This window comes from Tenrec ecaudatus, chromosome 4 (genome assembly GCF_050624435.1).
Source record: "Tenrec ecaudatus isolate mTenEca1 chromosome 4, mTenEca1.hap1, whole genome shotgun sequence".
In the NCBI taxonomy this organism is placed as follows: Eukaryota; Metazoa; Chordata; class Mammalia; order Afrosoricida; family Tenrecidae; genus Tenrec; species Tenrec ecaudatus.
The window spans coordinates 124,278,202-124,303,022 of NC_134533.1; the positions used below are offsets into that span (position 1 = coordinate 124,278,202).

The 24,821-nt window shown below is 38.1% G+C and overlaps 2 protein-coding genes across 2 annotated transcripts; one reads left to right on the top strand and one right to left on the bottom strand.

Annotated features, from left to right (window-relative positions):
- The first annotated feature begins 670 nt into the window (after nt 1-670).
- LOC142446029 (olfactory receptor 4D5) lies at nt 671-1,615 on the top strand. The gene has a single exon (XM_075547845.1). The coding sequence runs from the start codon at nt 671-673 to the stop codon at nt 1,613-1,615; it is 945 nt and encodes a 314-aa protein (XP_075403960.1).
- Nucleotides 1,616-16,256: 14,641 nt separating this feature from the next.
- Nucleotides 16,257-17,219, bottom strand: OR10S1 (olfactory receptor family 10 subfamily S member 1). Its single transcript, XM_075547846.1, has one exon. It carries the CDS (start codon nt 17,217-17,219, stop codon nt 16,257-16,259), a length of 963 nt encoding a protein of 320 aa, XP_075403961.1.
- Nucleotides 17,220-24,821: the final 7,602 nt, after the last annotated feature.

The window sequence follows — 24,821 nt, forward strand, 5'->3', positions numbered from 1 at the left end:
AGAGCTGACAATTTTCAATTAATAGATTCATTTTATTTTTAAAATAAATTGTGATTTTAGTGTGTCAAAAACATATAACAAAATCCAAAGATATGTGCATTTTCACCTGTTTCCTTCTAAAATTTTTTGCATTATATATTTAAGCCTATGATTCATTTGAGTTATTTTTCATAAAATAATGACTGCATGCTACTTTCTAGGTCTTCTAATTCAAAAGTCTAATTCTATAGTCAAAAGATATCAAATTACAAAATACTTAGATACCATTTTTCCTAATGTAAATAAAAGGTGAGGGAAGTGAGATTTCAGGAAACCAGAGAATTACTCATATTTACAGAACTGATCACTGGCATAATTTAAATTAAGTTTCTGACTAGAAACCTTTCTTCTACAATGATTTCTCCAATCTTTATGGGTCTTTATCATTGATTCTCATATACAAAAAAAGTATCAATTTATGTGGGGTTTTATATCCCTGATGTTTGATGAAAGCTATATGATGCTACGATGTTTGTTATTAAGTAATTTGAGTATTACATTCTTGGCATGGTAAGTGAGATTTGAAGGCTTTTGAGGGTACTGGACACATTATTTCAGAAAGGTTTGTGTATTCCACGATGAACATGTTCCTTTTTACTCAACAGGTTCATTCCGAAGTCATATCAAGCAGATGAATCCAGCCAACCATTCTCAGGTGGCAGGCTTTGTATTTCTTGGGCTCTCTCAGATATGGGAGCTCCGGTTCCTCTTCTTCATCGTCTTCTCTGCAGTTTATCTTATGACTGTAACTGGAAATCTACTCATTGTGGTGTTGGTAGCATCGGACCCACGTCTACACACCACCATGTACTTTCTCTTAAGCAATCTTTCTTTCCTGGACTTTTGCTATTCATCTATCACAGCGCCTAGGATGTTGGTTGACCTGCTCTCACACAACCCTACCATTTCTTTTGGTGGATGCCTGACGCAGCTCTTCTTTTTTCACTTCATTGGTGGCATCAAGATCTTCCTGCTGACTGTCATGGCATATGACCGCTACATCGCCATTTCCCAGCCCCTGCGCTACACACTTATTATGAACCATACAGTGTGTGGGTTCCTAATGGCAGCTTCTTGGGTCGGGGGCTTCATCCACTCCATTGTACAGATCGGGCTGACTGTCCGGCTGCCATTCTGTGGGCCTAACCAACTGGACAACTTTTATTGTGACGTGCCCCAGCTGATTAAACTGGCCTGCACGGACACCTTTGTTTTAGAACTTCTGATGGTGTCTAACAATGGGCTGGTGACCCTGATGTGTTTTCTGGTGCTGCTGGGGTCTTACACAGCACTCTTAGTCATGCTCAAAAGTCACTCACAGGAAGGCCGCAGTAAGGCCCTGTCCACATGTGCCTCCCACATCGCCGTGGTAACTTTAATATTTGTGCCTTGCATTTATATCTATGCAAGACCATTTCGAACTTTCCCAATGGATAAGGCTGTCTCTGTGCTGTACACAATGGTGACCCCAATGCTGAATCCTGCCATTTATACCCTGAGAAACAAGGAAGTAATTGTAGCCATGAAGAAGCTCTGGAAGAGACAAAACTGCCTTCTTAGTCACTCAGAGCACTGACTCTTAAGATTAGTAGAGGCAGGAATCCTGAGACATACATGAGGGCAACAACCTGGTTAGAAGGATTCACGGACTAACTGGAAAAACGTACATACTTCTGGAGGGCTTTAGTCAAACCCTGGAGATCTGAAATCTTAGCCACATTAGCGTCTAGGATGATTATAGAACTGCTTCCAACACTTTCCTAGAGAACTTCTCAAGTGCTGTACACGAGTGATGACCCTTTCACAGATTAGCACAATGCCCTGCCAAAGACGAACTAGCAAACAAATGCTTCAATTGTAATATGCATGGAGATGAAAATTCTAATATATACATTTTTATTGGTATAATTTCTTGGATACAAATACATTTAAGAAAATCAAAACATTTCTAAACGTTTGGGAGGCATGATAGGTCCTCATGTTAAAAGAAATGTAAGTCCACGTGTCTTGATGTCAAGAGGCTGATTAAAATTATTATCAATATGGAGAGTGGCAATTATCTTGGAAAAATTACCTTCTTCTTAATAATTTCTTAATGTTATCACTATTGTAATTGCTTCATAAATTAACATTTTCAATAACTTAATATAGGAAATATTTTTCCAAGAGACTTACATTTAAAATTCACTTGAACTCTACCAAAATTCTTTTTCAAAAAAGTTTTATAGGCACACCATCCACATTTCATACAGTTCCAAAGTTCAATCAACCTTCTTGTGAGGTAGGACTCATTCCTCTTTTTATGAGGCGTCCACTGCAGGCTCTAGTGGATTCTGACCATAACCTTACCTGTCCGAGCACACCTGTTCCATATGGCTCTCAAGTCTGTGATTTTTGGAAGCCGCGTGACAGGTTGTTTCTTTTTTCTGAGACACTGGTGAATGTCACCCTGCTAAAATATTAGATCACTACTTGATTAAAACCCTCCAAAGGCCTTGAGTTGTTGTTCTTTTTAAAGAACCATAAAGTCAATATGAACATTATAGATATGGCCCCGTTTGATTTAGCCCATGCATGTATTTCCATCCTCATTATTCCATTCTTCCCTACACATCTACACTTCTGGTTCACTCTTGCTCAATCGTAATCAGTTCAAATTTTCCTCCCTCAGTGGTATACTCTCTGGTTTCTATTCTAAAGCAGTTCATCCTGTCTTATTACAAAACTTAACACTCTTCCTAAAAGCATTTAACACAAATTAGAACTACATACTTATTTGTACATTCTGTTGATTTTTGTCTGACAATCCTCCTGGACTAGAAATTCTGTAAATTGACAGTCATGTCCATTTTGCTTAGTAGTGTAAACAGAGCCTTAAAATAAGAGAGGTGCCTCTAGCAAGACACTTAAGGAGGCACTCGTTCTCATGTTTGTGCAAGAATTAACCCTTCTTTTAGATGACGGTGGGGTTGAGTGCATCCTAAATTTTTTTGCGTTAATTACTAATTGATTTGCTCTAGTTATAGTCAGGCCAAGCACAGGGCCTGAAACATGTTAGGAATTTAATAATATTTATTAAAATAGTGATTAAATGATTGTTCTGATATTCAGAAAATGTAAAATAGAATAGTCTTAGAAATTAAAGCTATTCAAATGTTTTATTGGTCTTAAATTTTTCTCCTATAAGATTTCTGCAAGAGCTGCTAGTCAGAAAAAGAAGAGTAAAATTGAAATAAGACAACTCTTTATTACTGCAGCCAAAATTTGCACACAGCAACCCTCATTAATCTTATTCGTAGTACTCAATCGAAATGGAAAGCTCCACCTCTGAATATTCATATTCTGTGCTCTCAAGATTGGGTGCATGGAAAAGATACTGAAATAGTAATAACGGTAGTTAAGACATATATGAATAAGAAGAGCTGTTTCCCTGCATAAAGAACACATGAGATTAAAGTATTTCAGCCTAAGGGAAATTGTGCAAAAAAAACAACAAGGAACATGAAATGTGATCAGTTGAATGAGTTTTCTCTGTGTGGTATTAGAGCCACATTAAAGACTATAATAAGGAAAATTAAGCTTGAATTTATATTATATATTCATAAAGACTAATATTTTATTATTAAAAATAAAAAACATTGACTGAATTATTTTTACCTTGTAATATATTTTTTTAAATATTGAGTAAACCGTAATCTCTCACGCTAACAGGAACTTTTTTCCTTGTGACCCTCATACTCCCTAGAAGCAGTGGGTCAATATCATTACAAGTGTCTTCATCATCTTCTCATTGTGGAGATAGAAGATGAAGGGTTTCAGGAAGAGATTAACAAAGTAGGTCAAGGCAGAGCTTCCTTTGTTGATCACAATGGACTGCACCTCTGACATGCAGATGTGGATGAATCACCACTGTAAGGGTGAATCACCACTGTAAGCTGCTGTAGATAATCACCACTGTAAGGGGTGAGGCACATATGGAGATGATTTTCTTCTTTCCAGCAGCTGTGGAGACCTTTGAAACAGCAGTCAGATGCAGGCGTAAGTAAGTGCCAGAGAACTAAGTAACATTGACAACAAGATCACAAAATCAGCAGCTCCAACATTAGGAGAGGCTTGGCCAAGATCAACTTGCACAAAAGTACTGGTCGGTGCATTCAAGTAGGCTGGTTATGAGAATGATGAAGCAAAGGATTCCCATTAGCCAAGAGGTCAGCACCTGTTGGTAATGAATTCAATTATGCAGAAGGATCTCCTTGTGGAATCATCTACAGATTGTCAGATAATTATCCAGATACAATGACTAAATAAAGATATTTCCAGATAAAGAAAAATGAAGGGAATAGATTAAAAACAAGATGAAAATTACACACACACACACACACACAGGATCATTATGGACAAAGAATCAACAACAGCAGACAAGCCTCACTAAAACATGCAGGACAACACCAGCTAGAAACCAGTCCAATGAAAACAACACAGAAATAAAGGAGGACTGAAGACACCAATAAAATCACACAAAAAAGCAAACACACACAGAGCAAAATGAGAGCAAAAAACCCATGCACATAAATAATGACACTGAATATCAATGAATTAAATGCACCCATCAAGAGTCCAAGAGTGCAGACTTGATTAGAAAACAGGACCCATCTATAAGCTGTCTACAAGAGAGAAACCTTAATTTCAAAGACAATAACAGACTAAGAATTAAAGCATGGTGAAGAAGCTACCAAGCCAATGGCAAACATAAAAAAAAGCAGAGGTGGCAATATTAAACTCTGATAAAATAGACTTAAGGCAAGCAACATAATGAAACACAGAAAGTAACAATACATAATGATTTTCAAATAGTAGAACTATAACATATAACCATATTACACATATCTACACACACCCATGAGAGACCCTCTAAATATAGTAATTAAACTCTGAGTGAAGACAGAAAAAATAGATATAAATGGAAATAAATATGCCATTTTAAAGGAAAGACAGATCTGATGAAAGAAACTCAATAAGGAAATAGAAGAGCTTAAGCAATTGAAATGATTGATATGTGAATTATATGATTGTTTTTTATTTTAAAGTTTAATAGAAGACCTAAGTAATGCAATTAACTACCTCGACCTCATAGGCATAAGATGCACATACCAGCACTCTACCTGTCAACAGCACAGTATACAATATTTTCCTTTGCACATGGTACTTACCTTGCATAGATCACCTGTTAAGTCACAAAACTAGCCTTAATTAATTAAAAATACTGAGGTCCCACTATCCATTTCCTCAGATAACAATCTATGAAACTGGAAATGGACAATAGAAAGAACAAGAGCCGAAAGTCAATCACAGAGAATGAACAATATACTACGTTAAAACAAATGGATGGTAGGTCATAAAAGGAATGAAATTAAGAAATTCTTTGAAAGAAACAAGATCAATAACATAACATACCCAAAATTTGGGAGACAGCAAAAGCATTTTTAGAGGTAAATTTATCGTAATCAATTCACACATGAATTACAGAGGAGAAATCCAAAGTTAACACCTTAACACAACACCAATAACCAGAACAAGAGCAACAACATATATCCTCAAACAATAGGAGAAAATAAATCTTAAAGATTATATAAGAAATTAACAAATTGGAAAACAGAAAAATAATGGGAAAAAATCAACATGAAAAAAAGTTGGTCCTTTGGAAGAATTAATAAATCTGACAAACTGCTGGCAAACTTAAAAAAGAGAAGATGCACATATCTACAATTAAAAATGGAATGAGTGACATCACAACAGATTCAAACGAACTAAGAATTATAAATACTAATATGGGACACTGTGTTCCAAAAAGTTTGATAGCCAAGAAAAAAAAAAAGAACAAATACCTGGAAATCACAGTCTACCTGTGGTGGTTACATAATTTCATGTCAGCTTGATAAATAAAGTGAAGAGGTGGAATTAATCAGTCAGTAAGTCACAGCCTGATGGTGCTTCCTGGTGGCAGTGACCTTCTCATAAGGATTCTGGGAACTTCCTTTCTTTTGACCTGGAAGTGGGCCACACACTCTCTCTCTGTTTCACCTTCCTGCGATTTAGTCATTCAGAAAGCTAGAGGAGGCAATTGGAGACCCACGCCAGCATTAAGATATTTTCTCGATATGCAATTGCTCTTTGATAGAAAGCTCTCTCTTACACATATATGAGTGTCTCTGGATGTGTTTCTCTAGTCAACCCAGCCTAACACACTAATCAAATTAATGTTAATGGATGTAGAAAACCATGACAGACCCCTAACTAAAGAAGAAAGAGAAGGCCATCAAGAAAATCTGAACCAAGAAAATCCCAGGACTAGATGACTTTACAGGGAAATCCTACCAAGTATTAAGTGAAGAGCTGTCAGTAATTCTACACAAATTATTGTAGACTATAGAAAAGGAGAGAGAGCTCTCAAACACGTCCTAGGAAGGGACCACAACATTAATGTCAAACCCAGGCATGAACAATAGATGCAAAAATTCTCACCAAAATTCTGTCCAGTACAACATATCACAAAAATAATTCATAGTGATCAAGTAGGATTCTTACCAGACATACAAGGATCTTCCAACATTAGAAAACCAATCAATATAATCCATATAAACAAAATAGAGAATAAGAACTTCGTGATCATATCACAACATGCAGAAAAGACATTGGACACTATCCAACACCCATTTCTGACTAAAATACTCAACAAAATAGGAATTGAGTGGATGTTCCTCAAAGTAATAAAGAATATATATGAAATATCAATGTCAAACATCATACTCAATGGGGATAAACTGGAAACTTTTCCCTTGAGAACTGAAACCAGACAAAGGTGCCTTGTATCACCACTGTTAGTCAACATCCTGACAGAAATCTTAACCCAAACCATTAGAGAACAAAAATGTGAAACTCTCCCTATTTACAAATGATATGGTTTTAATATAGAAAATCCCAAAGACTCCAGAAAAAGAGTGTAGGGAAAGAACTCAACTAGATTCCTCTGTACCAGTAAAGATAGCACTGAAAAAGATATTAAATAATACCATTTTTTGATAGACACACAAAAGATGATATCCTGAGGAATAAACCTAAACAAAGAAGCAAAAGACCTGGACAAAGAAAACTACAGGAAACGATTACAAGAAACAAACAAAAAGGCCTACATAAATGAAAGAATACACAGGGTTCGTGGATGTTATTGTTACTGTTAGGTGCTATCAAGTCGGTTCCGACACATCAGGTCCCTTTGGATAACAGAATGAAACACTGCCTAATCCTACACCATTCTCACCATTGTTCTTATGTCTGGGCCCCTTGTACAGCCACTGTATCAAGTCATCATATGAAGACCCTTCTCGTTTTGCTGCCCCTCCACTTTTTGAAGCATGATGTGGTTCTCCAGGGATTGGTCTCTCTTGATAACATGTTCCAAGTATGAAAGATGATACCTTGCCATCCTTGCCTCTAAGGAGCACTCTTGCTATCCTTCCAACACAGATTAGTTCGTCCTTTTATCAGTCCATGGTACTTTTAATGTTTTGCTCCAGTATCACAATATAAATGGATTGATTCTTCTTTGTTTCAAACTACTGACCTTGCAGATCCCAGCCGAATGTGCAATCAGCATGCCACCAGGGCTTCCGATGCTCATAAATAGGTAGACTTAATACTATGCAAATATCAATCTATAGACACAATGCAATCTCCATTGAAATCTCAACTTCATTCTTCAAGTAACTGAAAAAAACTAACTACCTAAAACAAGTAGGACTAGAAATACCACATGATCCAGGAATGCTGACTCTGGATATATCCCTTTAAGAAGTAAAGTACACTATGTGAAAAGACACATGCTTTCCCATGTTGATTCCAGCATAGTTCGCAATAACTAGGACCTGGAAACAACCCAGGTCCACCAGTACAAGAATGTGTAAAGAAACTCAGGTACGCACACATAGTGAAATACTATGAATCCCTAAAAACAATGATGAAACTATGAAGCATCTCATGACACGGACAAACCTGGAAACTGAGCGAAGTTAATCAATGACAAAACGACAAATGTTGTATGAAACCACTACTATTAGGATAAACCCCAAGACAAAGGCAGGCTTCCATATTCAGGACATGTCATCTCCTAATCCAGTCTCTCAAGCAATGTAATGATACTCCCGCCTAATGCTCTTGATCCATATATCACCCCTTATTTGTACATCTTAATAACCACATCAACAGAGAAGCCCCACCTAATCTGCTATCACTTTCACATGTTGTAGAGAGAGAGAGACAACAAACTAGCTCCTACCATATAGCATTTGCTCTGCGGTCACCCCAAATCAACAGACATTCCTAAAAGGTTCTCAGTAAACCTGAATGAAAGCTCAAGTCCAGAGGTGGCAGTACCTGTGGGCGCAAGTCTGTCTTTGAGAGAGAAGGTAGCTCTTACTCTATTGATGGGTAAATGAGGTGAGGCAATCTGTCATTGGGGAAATTGTTTAACATTACTTATAGGCGAGTAGATTTCCAAAGAGAAACTATGCCCAAAATGGTGTTCCTCGTTAGGCAGCTTTGTCCTAATGTCCAGCCCTTGGAGACCAAGGCCAAGCACTGTAGAAAACTGGAACTTTTGGTTTTATCCTTTCAGAGTGCATGACATCTTTAATAGAAAGCCCACTAAAATCTAGACCCTACCTTAAACATACTGGGAGCAGATTAAAGTAACTGAAATACTTCCTTGAAGACTGTAACACCTACTTTGAGAAGAAGCAGGTGACTACTATACCAAGGTATGAATTTGGAAGTAGGGAAATCTTGGCTTAAATCTCTTACTTTGAGCATGCCCAGTAGATGGCAATGGAAGAGCACCACAGATTTTCATCATCTATACCTTTTTGTGACGTGTCTTCATTCAGCAGACATAGCTCTGCCTTTGTGAGCATCATTGAAAGTTTTCCTCTATCTTCAACCCTCAATATGTGCATAAAAAGTGTCCAGTCACTTCAGTTTTAGTCTATGTGAGTCAAGAATCTACGTACTTTAGTCTAAAAAATTGTCTTACATTTATACTTTCATTTTCAACTGTATTTTAATTCTATATAATTAGATAAATTAATGATACTATCAATAGAATTACCATAAGGGTAATCATCCATGGGGATGATTTATACTGTCCCTCAATAAACTGACAATGACTTTTCTAAAGTGGACCAGGGGTATATGTAAACCGGAAATATATGACTGGATTTGCAGCTCATACTTAATTATAACTGTAATCCAAGCACAATTGGTTCCTATGATGTGGTCCTACTGGATCCTTACCTCCATGAAGATAAGGTTGCAAAATGTGGGTGCAAAGTGAAGAAATTAGTTGGTGTCTTACTATCAGAAAGAATAATATTTTCGTTTCCACAAGTTTGTCTTAAACCATGTAACCATGTAAGTGAGGTGTTGGCTAAGTCCAAATGCAAAGAGCATAACTGCTCATGTCATCCAAGGATTATAATGAATGAGATCCAAGACCAGAGGAGGGAACTGTATTAGAGTTTCTATTCTGAGCCCCGTTTACAGAAGGGTATGGATGACAGTGAGAGTCCCAAATCCAGTTCCAGGTTTCCCACTTGGATGAAGCCTCTAGTGAATACCCTCTGGCCATTCATCAGCAATGTGACCAGCTTTGCTATCAAATAGAGTGTGCTGGAAAGGTGTACTTGTTTAAAATGATAATACCTTATTATTTGTTCCTTCCTTTGACCCATATAAAATTTATTCTACTTTCATTGTTTTCTGCTTTCTTTTTGATTGAAGTGTCTCTCTATTTTATGTTAGTGAAAAAAAAATTGTTTTTGCTTTTGGGTGTTTTTCTGTATATAAATTCCAGGGTAGGTTAATTTATGGATACAAGTAATTGGATTAGAAGTTTTTTAGGGATATGGCATAGGAAGTTGTGGGGAGGTGGGAAGCTAATATTAATGAGTAGGAGAAAGAAGAAATGTTCTAAAAATGATTGTAGTGATGATTGCACAAATCCTTTTAATGTGTTTAAACCATTAGATTGTATGCTATGGGAATTATATGTTATAAAACAACATTTTTAAAGGCTAAAAAAAGAAAGAATACAATCAATGCCAGCCTAGTGTCCAAATATATCTATAACTTTGGAAAATGTTTCTTTGGATAAAGTCTGGGGAAAATAGTGTATTTGTTTATCTTTGGGATACAGACCTAGGCAAAGTGGTCTTATTTTGACCATAAAATATCACAAATATATTTATGAATTGTGATGATAGTTGCATGAGCTCCTAATAAAATGAGTTTTAAGAAAGCATCACCTATAAAAGGAATCAAAACCCTGACAAATAGAATTTCAACAAAACTGAAAAGACAACAGATACACTGGGAGAAATATTTTAAATCGCATATCTAAAAAAGGACAACAATTTTAAAATATCAAGAAATTTAAAATGCAATAGTGAAAAAGCAAATAATCCAATTAGAAAATAGGGAAACACAAGAAAAGATAATTTATTGAACAGAACATACAAAGGGAAAATAAGCACATGAAAACATGTTTAATACCATTTGCCATAGAAAAATGTAAATTAAACCACAACATATAATAATACATTTCTCAGAATGACTAAGTAGTAAATAATATTAAAATCTAATACTAAAAATGTGTAGAAAACTGTATAGCACTTGCATTGCTGATGTGCATAAAAAAATGGTACAGTAATTCTGGAAAACTGTTTGACATAGTTCGCCAAAAGCTAAATATACAACTGCCTTAGAGATCAGCATTTTAAAAATTTATTTCTCAGAGAAATGAAGACCTTTTTTCTTTTTAAAAAAGTCCATACATAAAGGATTATAAAGGGTTTATTATTTTAAATAAATGCTCCTTTTATTGTTTTAAGTGTTTGGCTACTTTCCCGACTTCTGAAAAAATGGATTTTGAGAATACTTACTAGTATCCTTATTGGTTTTATGAAGGTGTGGACTTTTTGATGCCCTTATTCCACCATTTTCAGAGTCCCTCAGTCATTATAAAATGCATGAGGGGTTGTGATATAAAGAAATTTAGGTAAATTATTTTAATTGCAGGCACTATTTCCTTAGGGATGCCTAAGGTGTTGCTGTGATTCATCTATGGGTGCATGGTGGTGGCAGTAAATGTGCAAAATGAAAAATCCTGCTTCTTCCAATTTTTTTCAGCATATCAATACATACCAAAAATTAGCAGCTTAGACATGTATTTATTTAAGTCTTGTATCATGTATTTAACTCACTTATCTATAATTTGTTTAGTTGTGGTGGAGTATGTTCATCTCTGTTTGGGATTAGCTTGGCAGCTGCACTGGGCCTAGATGGCTCAATCACGTAACGGACAATTGACTGCTTATTGTCATTTGGGAACTCATCTGCTTAGGGTACAAGGCTGTCCTCTCCAGGGATAATTCGTACTTCCTCGCGGCATAATCAGGATCACTGATGGTACAATAGGTAAAGTACTCATCTGCTAACAGAGAGACTGGTTCTTTGAGCCCGTTGGTGAGAAAAAACTTGCCATCTGTTTCTTTAAAGTACCACTTCCTCAAATTGTCTCCAAAGACTCGTAATGGCCCTATAGGCCAGGACAGAACTGTCTCTGGGAATTTCTGAGGCTGCAGATCTTTTTTTAAAATCATTTAACTGGGGCCTCTTACAATTCTTATCACAATCCATACATACATTCATTGTGTCAAGCACATATGTACATTTGTTGCCATCATCATTCTCAAAACATTTGCCTTCTACTTGAACTCTTAATATCGGCTGCCCATTTTTCCCCTCCCTTCACACTCCCCCCTACCTCATGAATCCTTTATAATTCAAAAGTTATTATTATTTTGTCATGTTACACTGTCTGACGTCTCCCCCCACCTTCTTCTTTGATGTCCATTCCCCAGGGAGGAGGCTATACGTAGATTCTTGTAATCAGTTGCCCCTTTCTATCTCACATTCCCTCCAATCTCCAGGCATCGCCACTCTCACCACTGGTCCTGAAAGAGTCATCTGTCCTGGATTCCCTGTGTTTCCAGCTGCTCTCTGTACCAATGTACATTCTCTGGTCCAGCCAGATTTGTAAGGTAGAATTGGGATCATGATAGTGGTGGGGGCGGGACGGGGGTGGGCGGAGAGAAAGCATTTAAGAACTAGAGGAAAGTTATATGTTTCATCATGGCTACCCTGCACCCTGATTGGCTCATCTCCTCCCCACAACCCTTCAGTAAGGGGGGATCCGTTGCCTACCGATGGGCTTTGAGTCTCCACTTTGCACTCACCCACATTTACAGTGATGTGACTTTTTGTTCCTTGATGCTTGATACCCTGATCCCTTCGACAGCTAGTGGTCACACAGGCTGGTGTGTTTCTTCCATGTGGGTTTTGGTGCTTCTGAACTAGATGGCCACTTGCTTATCTTCGAGCCTTTAAGACCCCAGATGCTATATCTTTTGATAGTCGGGCACCATTAGCTTTCTTCACCACATTTGCTTATGCACACGTTTGTCTTCAGTGATGGTATCAGGATGGTGGACACCCACTTATATGAGTTTTAGTGCTTTGATGTCTTGTAACTGGTCCCTTCTACACCTCATGGCCAGATAGGCTGGTGTGCTTCTTCCATGTGGGCTTTGATGCTTCTCAGCTAGATGGCTGCTTGTTTATCTTCAAGGCTTTAAGACCCCAGATGCTATATCTTTTAATAGCCGGACACCATCAACTTTCTTCACCACATTTGCACACATTTTTCTTCAGCAATTGTGTCAGGAAGGTGTGCATGTGAAATACCAATTTAATAGAACAACGTGTTCTTGCATTGAGTGTAAGCGTTTGAGTGGAGGCCCAATGTCCATCTGCTGCCTTAGTACTAAACCTATAAATATGTGCACATAGATCTGTTTCCCTACACTCATATGAATATATTTACATATGTACTTTCCAGTATTTAGACCTCTATAAATACCCTTTGTCATCTAGTTCTTTCCTCTATTTCCTTTTACTTTCCTCTTGTCCCACTATAATGCTCAGCCTTCATTTGGGTTTCAGTAATTTCTCTCGGTTACCTTGCCCTTGCTGTATCCCTACCAGGACTCTCACACCCTTCTTGCCACTGATTTTGGATCACGTGTTGCTCTCCTGTGCCTGGGTTGGTCAGCAACACCTCCTTTCCTCCTCCTGCCCCTCTCCCATGTCCCCCGGACCATTGGTCCTATTGTTTTCTCCTCCAGATTATTCATCCAGTCTATCTTATCTAGATAGATCTGTAGAGATAATAATATGCACCAAAAATCAAGCCAAAGCAAGATAGGTGATGAGTGAGAATACAGTGATGACAACAAAAAAGGAAACCAATTACCCATAGAAGAATAAATTAATGAAAAGAAAAAAATTTTAAAATAAAGAAAAACCTGTAAATAGATCACCTTTTCTTTCCTCCACTATTTCTATTGAGAAATATATCTCACATCATACAGTTCTATAGTTCAACCCTATTTAAGGTCCCCAAATCCTTCTGCAGGGTCTCTACATAGATGAAGCCTCTGGGGGATCCCCTCTAACCCCAGTCGAGGGAAGTGAATGACCTTGCTCTCAGATGGAGACTATTGTAAACTTGATTATGACAGGTGGAATTAGGTGATAATGTGGTACCTGGTCATTTGATCTCTCTCTGGACCCGTTTGGATCTGTTTTCAGTTTTATTCTTCTGTTTTTGTTTTCAGTGTTTCCTGCTTTCTTCTTGACAGAGGTTTTCTTACCCCTCTGACTTATTTGAATGTCGTGTTGGTCTTTTTTTCTTTAAAAAAAAATAGCTGTTTTCATTTGTTTGTTTTGCTTTGTGTTTCCCAGTATATAAAATAGGATGTGTGGCTATATACAGACAATAATTAGTGTATGACTTATCAGGAATTCAGGCAGGGGGCATGTTGGAGGGAAATTTGAATACAGCAAATAAGGAATACAGGGGGGAGAGAATGTTCTACAATTGACTGTGGTGATGTGTATGTGCTTTCTTAAATAGGGTTGAACTCTAGAAGTGTATGATGTGTGATCTAGTTCTCAATAGAACTAGTGGAAGAAAGAAAAGGTGATCTAGGTTCAAAGGCTCCTATTAAAAAATCAGGAAGTTTTATTTAAAAGACGACTTCCCTTCTTTAAAGTATGGTAAAACTGATCATCTATTTCCAAAGCTTATATTTTCACAGCAACCCTCGGCAAGTATTTTTCATCATGGCTTCCTATAATCTATGTCATCTCTGTTGTAATATTTTCAGACATTTGCCTTAATTTGCATGGCAGTACTATTAGTAATAGGAAAATAACTAAAATAATTAAAATAACACATTTAACAACAAGAACTCTAATTGTAAGGATATTTAAATGATATTTTATCAATTTCTAGTACTTGAATTTTAGGGCACACTGTTTGTGAAGAAAAAATAAAATTATATGTATTTCAGAACTTTTTGTTAGTAGTGAACCTTCTTGACCTCATGACCCCCTTGCACATTCATTATCTGAATGCAACTGCTTCTCTGGAGGTCCTTTGTTTATGAGGAAATACAGACTACTTGATCATGTGTGCTGCATTTCCCTTTGCATCCTCCAGAGAGTTCCACGGCATCCAATCACCAATAGTGGGTATGCATAATCACTCTTGTAGCAGGTTCTACACTGTCAATTTCCATAAACAAATAATAATTTTGTTTTCTGTCCACGTGAGAGATGTTTATTGTAAGCAAAATACTGGTTTGTGTATTTTGTATTCAAGGAAGTCCAGATAAGGAAAGCCTCACGCAGTTCTAATCTTTTTGCCAAATTGTTTTTCATTCTCATTACTAATTGATTCTCTAGTCCCTTTTCTATAAATTTCAAGCAATATTTCTGTAATAGTGTAAACACGGGTTTCTTAAATCTCGCATCAAACTCAAAATGGCTATATTTTAAAAGAGAAAATTCTTTTTCTATTAAATATCTCTAATTTAATCCAATAAATGTCTTTCATCTCTAATGTCATCATCCAAGTTAATGATGCGTTTGCTAATGTCTGAGATGTTATAATAGTCTATTGACTGTTCATTTACTACCTGGCTTCTTTCTATCTCTTCTCGTTTATCCAACGATTCACAATTGAAAGTATGTGGCTTTCAGAACGAGGCTGTTTCCATGCATCTCGATGTTATAGTCAAAGAATAAGAGGAGAACTGAATCGGTGTTATCCCTGATTGATGAGTCCGTCATTCAAAAGGCACATCCCCTCTTCTGACTATAATATGAGTCCTCCTTGTCCCATGACAAGCTGTCTTCGCTAGAACCTAGATTGATCTTTTATTACCTTGGAGTCATCTTTTTTTGTAGCTGCTGTATAAATGTTTTTCAATGAATATATCAAAAGCCAACTTTTCAGAAACAGTTTGTTAAAGCTTAACTGGTAGAATAAACTCTTTGACTTATCTAACATCTGGCAATAAATTGGTGCACTTATTCTCATCAGGTTCCTTAGATAATTACTTAGTCCTCATAAGTTTCTGCAGGGCAGTTATTATTAAGCATATTTTCAAAAGAGAATACTTAAGAATTCTAAAATTTTCACAAGACCAGTATGCAGTTGGTGCTCTGACTACAGGCCAAATCCTTCCAGAGAGCAAGTGCCTTTAGGCTGTAAGATGTAACACACAATAGAACCCATCACAGGGTTCCACTCACTTTATTTTGCATGGTCTACACAATCATTGTGAGGGGTCACAAAGACTATAGTAACAAAAGCCATATTAAGTAATTCACTGCAGAACAATAACTTAAATGTATGTTAATAGCATTCCTTTATAGGCATTATATATTTCATAATATTATTTCATAATATTATTTCATAAAATGCAAAAAGAAAAATATTACTAAAATAAAGGAGAATATTAATAGCATTCCACATGCCTCTGAATCCTAGAACTAAGATCTTGAACACCTCCTCATCTAATCTTTTTATTTTATAATTTATGATTGAGACATAGAGGCAGGTCATTTGGCCAAAGGTGTAGAACATTAGTGACTGGGCTGAAACTCAGTTATTTTCACTTGGATAACAGATAATCCATTTTTAATTTAATAAGTGAATAGTTGCATTCCGAGCAGCAAATAAGACAGTCGCAGTGAGTTTAGGGGTTTAGGCTGCTTTCTAGAGACTCCTGGGGGCCTGGACACAGAAGCCTTCCAAGGGCTTGCTTCACTTCCTTGTTCCGCAGAGTGTAGATGAAAGGATTGAGCATGGGAGTGACTACTGTGTAGAAGACGGCAGGGACCCCGCTCCCTGCTCCACTGGAGTGAGGCTGAAGGTAGATCCACACAGCCGGCATGTAGTACAAGAGTACCACTGTGAGGTGGGCAGTACATGTAGAGAAGGCACGCTGCCGACCCTCAGCTGTGCGGATTCTCAACACTGCACCCACAATGAAGACATAGGAGGCGATGATAAGGATCAGACAGCCTGCTGCCACAATGCCAATGTTGGCAATCATGACAATCTCACTGATGGTCGTATCTGCACAGGCAAGCTTTAGCACAGGTGGGATATCACAGAAGAAGTAAGAGATGTGGTGTGGTCCACAGTAGGGCAGGTGGAAGGTGAGGGAGGTATGGATGGCAGAGTGTACAGCACCTGTGGCCCACGTGATTGCAGCTAGCCCTGTACACATTTGTTTGTTCATGACCACTGGGTAATGTAGTGGTTGACAGATAGCCATGTAGCGGTCATAAGCCATGACAGTGTACAGGAAGCACTCAGCACTGGCCAGGAAGTGGAAGCAGTAAAGCTGGATAGCACAAGCCTCAAAGGATACTATTTTCCCTTCCAGAGTCAAGAGACCTGTCATCACCTTGGGCACTGTCACGGTAGACAAGCATGCATCCAGGAAGGAGAGGTGACCCAGGAAATGGTACATGGGGGAGAAGAGATGAGGGTCGGAACTCACAGTTATGAGAATTAGAAGATTCCCAGTCATGGTGATGCTGTAGATGAGGAAGAAGAGGGGGAAGAAGAGGGACGGGTGCTCACCTGTATACATCAGTCCCTCTAAGAAGAAAAAACTCACCACAGTTTGATTGGGGTACTTTGTCTTCATGGCTTTGTTTCCTCCACACAGAAGAGTTAATTATCTTCTCACAGCAAATATATTATCAAGAATGTAGCAGATAGGCATTTGCTTCACCTGAAATATCATTATCCATAGGCCAACCCACCTTGGTCTTGCTCACTGAGCAGGATACGGATACATAGCAGTAACTCACTGTTTTGCCCAGCTTTAGTGTTTTCTTGCTATTCCATATTGAAAGGAGTCCGGGTGATGCAGTGGGGTAAACAATGAGCTAGCTGCTTATTGTAAATTTGATGGTTCAAATACACCAGCTGCTTCACAGGAAAGAGATGAGATTGTCTGGTTCCTTGAAGATCTATAGTCTCAGAAAATCGAAAGAGTAGAAAATCTAAAAATCTACTCTGTCTGCTACTATGCATCAGACTCAATGGCAGTGGTTGGGTTGTACTCCATACTGAAAGATTTCCTCTTTCAGAATTATGCCTTTGAAATAGTGAATTCGTTAAAGGAATGAACCTTTCAATATGAGTTATGGAATATTTGTGAGGCACACAGAGAGTATCAGGATTATTAGTGCCTTCTAACTAATGGCAATGTAAGAACAGATTGCGAATCACATTCTTATTGGCTGCATGTTTTTGCATCTCTTCCACAATTGTGATGACTGCCATTGTGATTTGGCCTTCCGTGTGGCATATATGGGTAGGCACGTTCTTAACTCCTAGAAACCTTGCCTAAAGTTGGGTCCTATTACATCACCCAGAGCAGGCCTCGCCCAGAGGGAGCTCTTTGAAGTGTCACCTACCCACAGTTCTCAAGTGTATGACAATGAGACCTTGGAGAGTTGACTAAGTAATTATCAGGATAAATTGTGCAGCATATTTCATGCTTGTCCTCTAAAATCTTGTCTTCTTTATTTTTATGGAATTGTCCTTTCTTGTCGAGACTTTGCATTGGCAAAAAATGAAATTAAAATGGGAGAGTTCTCTGTTTTTTGTTTTCCCCTTTTCTCTTACTTTCTAAAACCAAATGCATTAGGCAAATATTGCATCTAAAGACATTGCATTAGGTACTCATTTTGTTTCAACTGTCTTTTTAATTACCGTGGGTACTACTGCTGTAAAGAGTTACAGCCTCAGAAACTCATAGGGCAGTTATACCCTGTTTAACGACCCTGTTTCTGGGGTCATTTTGGGTCAGAATTAATTTTGTGGTAGTGAGTTTGGGTTTTGGGCACCAATGATTAACTTAAACCTAGAGCTTTCACAATGATCCTTAATGTCCCATTTCTCAATCATTCTTCTATTCTAACAAATGGTTCTATATCCAATTGCTTTGTTAGTCTTTAAGTAATATGTGTAATTCATTTGTCCCCTATCTTAGTCTTCGTTACCTAAAGGTTAAAGTACTTCCCAATCTGATATTTATAATTATTGGTAAATTATTAAAATTATGATGAGAGCATCTTAATTCCTGCAAACACTTAAAGAAATGCCCCTGGATGGGGAATGCTGTCCGTCTCTTCTCAATTTGCCACAGCATAACTATTTTTGAACTTCCAAGGAATACCTGTGCTCTACCTTTTAAAATCTATTTTCTATCCTTATATTTGAATTTCAAATAAGTCCTTATGAAAATATTTTATCTTACATTATTTTTTTATTATTGAAACCTGATAAAATGTAAGGTTAACTTATCTAAGCATATGCATAACAGACTGCTTTATTGCTCAATGCAAATGAATATGTTACTTCTGCGTAAAAGGAACAGAGGGGATTAAACAGACACAAGCCTTCTAGGGTTTCCTCTAGTTTTGCTTACATGCGTTGGCACAGAGCAGTAGAAATTGAAAGAAGTCAAGTTTATCAGTAGTCTGAACCCTGGTGGCGTAGGGGTTACTAGTTGGGTTGCATTCCACAAGATCCACAAAAGGGAACCAGCAGCCACTCCTCCGGAGAAAGACTGGGCTTTCTGTACAATTGAAGTCTCAGAAACTCAGAGGGGCCATTCTACCTTGTCTTATAGGGTCACTATGAGTCACTATTGACTCGATGATCATGACATTGTTTGTTTATAAACTTTGATTAATATAAATCATGGCACAGTATTGATATCCTTGTTCTAAGGAGCATAGTGCTGACACCTTCTCCAAGAAAAACTTGCTTCTTCTTCTGGAAGTTCATGATATGTACAAAATCTTTTGTCAGCACCGTAATTCGCCAGTCTTCTTTATTCATTGTCTCGCTCTCACATGCATGTGAGGCAATGAAAAATAACGTGGCTTGAGTCAGGCGCTCCTTAGTTCTACAAGTGAAATCCTGAACATATTAAAGAGGTTGTTTTTTGCCTTTTGTATTATAGATTTACCCCAAACAGAATGCCATTGATTTCTTGACTAATGCTTCCAGGAGTGTGAATCCTGAAATGAAATCTGTGACAACTTTGATCATTTCTGTTTATTATGATGTCTATTGTTTCAGTTGGCAGGTTTTATCTCTTTTACATTGAGTGTAATCATGGATATGTATATATCTGAGATTTTAAACATTTTCAGATTTTCCCTTTTATAGCTATTAAAATGGATACAATAATTTTTAAAGACACAATAACAATTATTGGCTGTAGAGGAATAGAAGCATAGATGCATCCATAGTACATATGCAAAATGACGCAGACACTTTGGGAAACGGTCAATTAAAAAAATCTCTAAACATAAATTTGCCTTAACCTTACCCACTACCATGGAGTTGACTTTGACTCACAGCTACCTCTTAGGAGAGAGAAGTACACTGTCTTTGGGTTTCTGAAACTTGAAATCTTTCTGGAAGCAGAGAGTCTCATCTTTTCCTGGTGGACCAACTTGTGGGGTCAAACCATTGACCTTGTGATTAGCAACTCATTATGCCACTAAAGCTCTTTCAATTTTCCATATAACTCGGCAATTCCACTCCTGGATATCGAACATAGAAAAATAAAAATATATACAAATACTCTTCAGTTAATTTTTCTTAAATGTGTAAGAGAGAACTTTATATACAAAAGAGCAATTGTATTTTGAGGAAACATACCAGCCCAGTAGTCCATAAGTTCCTCTTCAGACTCACACAGCACATGCAATGATGCCAAATGCAGGAAGATCACGGGCCAGTGGGTAGAAGGTCTTGTGGATCCAGTGGCAGTGGAAGCACCTCAACGCTGGTATGGGTTCTCCACATGTGTCCTCCAACTCTCTGAGTGTCTCATCAGCAAGAAAAGGAAGGCAGAGAGCCTCTTCAGTTAATTTTATGTCATAGCTCTCAAGCTAAATAATCCAAAGGTCCACCGACTGGTGAAGAGTAGGGCAAAACAAGTATATTCATACCACGAAATGCTATTCAGCAATAAAATAGAATAAATATACGGATAAAATTTATAAAATGGATGTAATTTAAGAATATACTAATTAAAAACAAACATAAATGTGACATATTGAATGATTCCAGTTATATAAAATTCAGAGAAAAAAATTTCACCTTCAAAGTTATAAAATCCAATTTATAAAAGCAAAGAAAGAAAATCCCCCCCAAACTTATAAAATTAGGATACTTAGGACTGAGTTTCGGAATAGGGGTACACAACTATATAAATTCGATTATATCTTGTGGTAGTTAGGTCTATTGTGTCAACCTGACCAATAGGAACATATAGGGTTAATAAGGTCATAGTTTGATTGGAGGGTAGAGATAAATGACTCTTCAACACACACACACACACACACACACACATACACACTGCATCCTCTCTTGCTCTCTGGTGAATGGAGGGTGCTGGAGCATGTGAACTTCTGTTGGAGCTAGTCCTCTGCCTCAACCTGTGAGCTACACTATCTGTAGGCCGGGCCAACCTCTAAATCGTTTGGATAGAACTTGAGGATCCTTCGAGACTTGCTTCACCATGCTATTGGTGGGTACATCACTTGAGCTTAAAACTGGTAGATCTTGCCTTGCTTGCATTTGATATCTCATCTGGGCCTGCTTCACTAAGATTCTGAGCTAGACTCTTGGTGACACACCCTGCTGCTTGCTGCCTGTGGGCACACTCTGCTTGCCTTGCCCCAGGAAGGACTCTCCTGTCTGCTTCTTTGACCTTGGACCTGGCAGCCCATGTGAGCTGAAGGACTTCCATTATATTAATTGTTCCATTGAAGTGACTTAAACTGAACCTTCTGTACTGCCGTGTGGACTAAATAGCTGTTATACTCCTTCTCGCTATATCTATCTCTATCTAAATCCATATCTCTATCTATCTATATATATGTATCCTGGTTTTGTCTACACTATTTTTTCCAACTATCATGATGTTGCTTATTGGTCCAGTTGTGATGATATTGTTTTCTTCACATTGAATTATAATCCACACAGAAGACAGTAGGTTTTCATCTTTATCAGTAAGTGCTTCAAGTCTTCTTGGCTTTCGACAAGCAAAGTGTATAATCTGTTTATCACTGATTGTTAGGAGTCTTCTTCTAACCCCGATGCTGATTTATTTTTCATATATTCAGCTTTCTAAGATTATTTGCTCTGCATACAGATTGAATAATACCCTAAAAGGACACAACCCAACCGCAAACCTTTCCCGATTTTAAACCTTCAGTATCTCCCCATTCTCTTCCAAAGATTGCCTCTTTTTTTAAAAAGGTCTTATAGAGCATATTTACCAAATGAAATATGTTGTTTGGATATAGTGTCTGGGGTCTTAAAGGCTTGAGGTAAACAAGCGGCCATCTAGCTCAGAAGCAACAAAGCTCATATGGAAGAAGCACAGCAGCCTGTGTGATGATGAGGTGTCGAATGGATCAGGTATCAGGCATCAAAGAACAAAAAAGGATATCATTGTGAATGAGGGGGAGTGCAGAGTTGGTACCCAAAGCCCATCTGTAAGAAACTGGACATCTCCTTACAGAAGGGTCACTGAAAGGAGACGAGCCAGTCAGGGTGCAGTGTAGCAACGATGAAACATACAACTTTTCCTCTAATTCTTAAATGATTTCTCCACCTTTCCCTCCCTCCCCCACTATCATGAGCCCAATTCTATCTTACAAATCTGGCTAGACCAGAGGATGTTCACTGGTTCTATAGGAACTGGAAACACAGGGGATTCAGGACGGATGATCCCTTCAGAACCAGTGGTGAGAGTGGTGATACCAGGAGGATAGAGGGAGGGTGGGTGGAGTAGAAAGGGGGAACTGATTACAGGAATCTACATATAACCTCTTTCCTGGGGGCAGACAACAGAAAAGTGTGTAAAGGTAGATGTCAGACATTGTATGATATGACAAAATAATAATTTATAAATTATCAAGGGTTCATGAGGGAGGGGGATGGGGCAGGGAGTGGGGAAATGAGGAGCTGATGCCAGGGGTTTATGTGGAAAGCAAATGTTTGAGAATGATGAGGGCAATGAATGTACAAATTTACTTCACACAATGGATGTATGTATGGATTGTGATAAAAGATGTCTGAGCCCTCAATAAAATGATTTTTTTTAAAAACCAAAACAATAAACAAAAAAAGGAATTCCAAAGTGAGCTCAAATACCAAAGATGTTTCCAAAAATTTCAGGAAATATTACATTCTCTCTCTCTCTCTCTCTCTCTCTCTCTCTCTCTCTCTCTCTCTCTCTCTCTCTCTCTCTCTCTCTCTCTCTCTCTCTCTCTCTTGGGGGTGGGTGTTGGTTTTAAATGCTAATAACTATGTAAATAAGGTTGAATAAATTGTTTTTGTATTTTTAAATTTAAAAAATAAGTTTTACACTTCTCTTTTAAAATAAAAAGATCAAGAAGATTTTTGTTGCTGTTCTGTGACTCATTTTTGTGCAGTATGCTAACTTTACCCTGGGCTCTATCCTGGGACCATCTAGGGACCTGATTATCTTTATCCCTTGAGAGCTATGGAATGTTTGGGTGCGCGTGGCACAATTCTATGCCAAATAAAGTTTGTGACTGCCTGTTCTCACCCTAAAGTAGTTAAAATTAGATCTCTCTGGAGAATTCCTCTAGGGTTTTCCCCTGGGATCTACATTCTCATTATATGGGTGTTTTTTTTTCTACTCTTGAGCACATCTAGAGTCTGTGTTTATGCATATGTTCTCTTAATCTGGGAGTTAGGCTGTTTCAGTAGGGAGCAAAACAAACAAATCACCAAAGAGCATGTGTTTCTTCCTCCAAAGCTCCTGTTTCATGGAAAGCAACTCTCTTCCAGTGATTACTCTCTTTAATTGGGTCTGAGTTTGGGAAGTGCTCAGATTTTTCTTGGGCTGTACTGGCCCATGAACATTGAAAACACCAACAAAATTACCCCTAACACTATTCAACAAATAACTCAGGAGGGAACTGTACCCAGTTAGAGATTGGAAATAGTCATATAGGCAAGGCAATAATGATTGGCTTTGGAGGCTCAGGTCAGTGGATCCTTTCATTGCAACCAGAAACATGACTCAAATTGAGCTTTGTTTCCACTTCATCTGAGCATAGCTCACACTGAGGCTAAAAATCACTGGACACACTTTTTCCTACTATAGAATATAATCTACTCCATAAAGAGCTATGTAAGTATCAGAGAGTCAAAGATTCTGTTTTTGTATTAAGAAACTGCATATTAATTTATCTACCTCAATTTTAATAAAATGAAACTTAGAAGGTTGGTTACTGTTATTGTTAGCTACCATCAAGTTACTCTGGATTCACGATGCCCCCATGTGCTACAGAGTAGCACTCCTCGGGTCCATGCACCTGGAGTTGCTTCCTCACAGTGTGGCAAAATCGCAGATTCAAGGTTAAGTTTACCTTTTGCCATTTTTGACAAGGTAAAAGGCAGATGTTGAGTTTGGAAAAGTTACTTGACCTTTAGTTTCTCCATAGGTATATGAGGAATGATCCTACACACCTCACATGACTGTTGGCAAGGTTACATAGGTGGCTTGTAAGAGAACTATTCACACCCCTGTCAAGACCTATTTGTTCGTGGGTCAATAGTGGCGCAGGGAGAAATATCACCTTCTGTGTTAGTCTAGGGAGAGTAGAGAAACGAATCCACACACACTCTTATGTATATAAAAGGGTGTTTTATAGAAAGGGTCAGTGTACCTTAAGAAAGCATTCCCACCCCGTGTTGTCCAAGCCCATCGGTCCAACATTAGCCCATGGGTCCGACACCAATCCACAAAGTCCTCCATCTCACAAACCACACACAATGGCGTGTAATGCAGGATGAAAGTGGAACCAGTCAGCGTGTAAGCATCTCAGCGCTGGCTGGGGTCTCCACGCGGCTGCTCCAGCACCCAGGGCTGCAGCAGGCTATGATGCGGCTTCTCCTTACAGATATCTTGCAACATGTGTCCATGTGGCTTCTCCTCGGGGATGTCTCGCAGAAGTGAGCCTTGCCAGCTGAGGCAGAGAACTGGCTAAGGCAGCTGCACCCTGGCCTGACCATCAGAAAGCAAGAGACCCGAGAACCAGAATGATGAAGTTCCCTGAGCCATTTATCTCTCCACCCTTCAATTAATCTCACATGTGTTTATTGGCCAGGTTGGCACAATAAACCTTAACTCTCTCATCTTCAATGAGAGAAGCCTGGTTTTCCTTACTGGCCA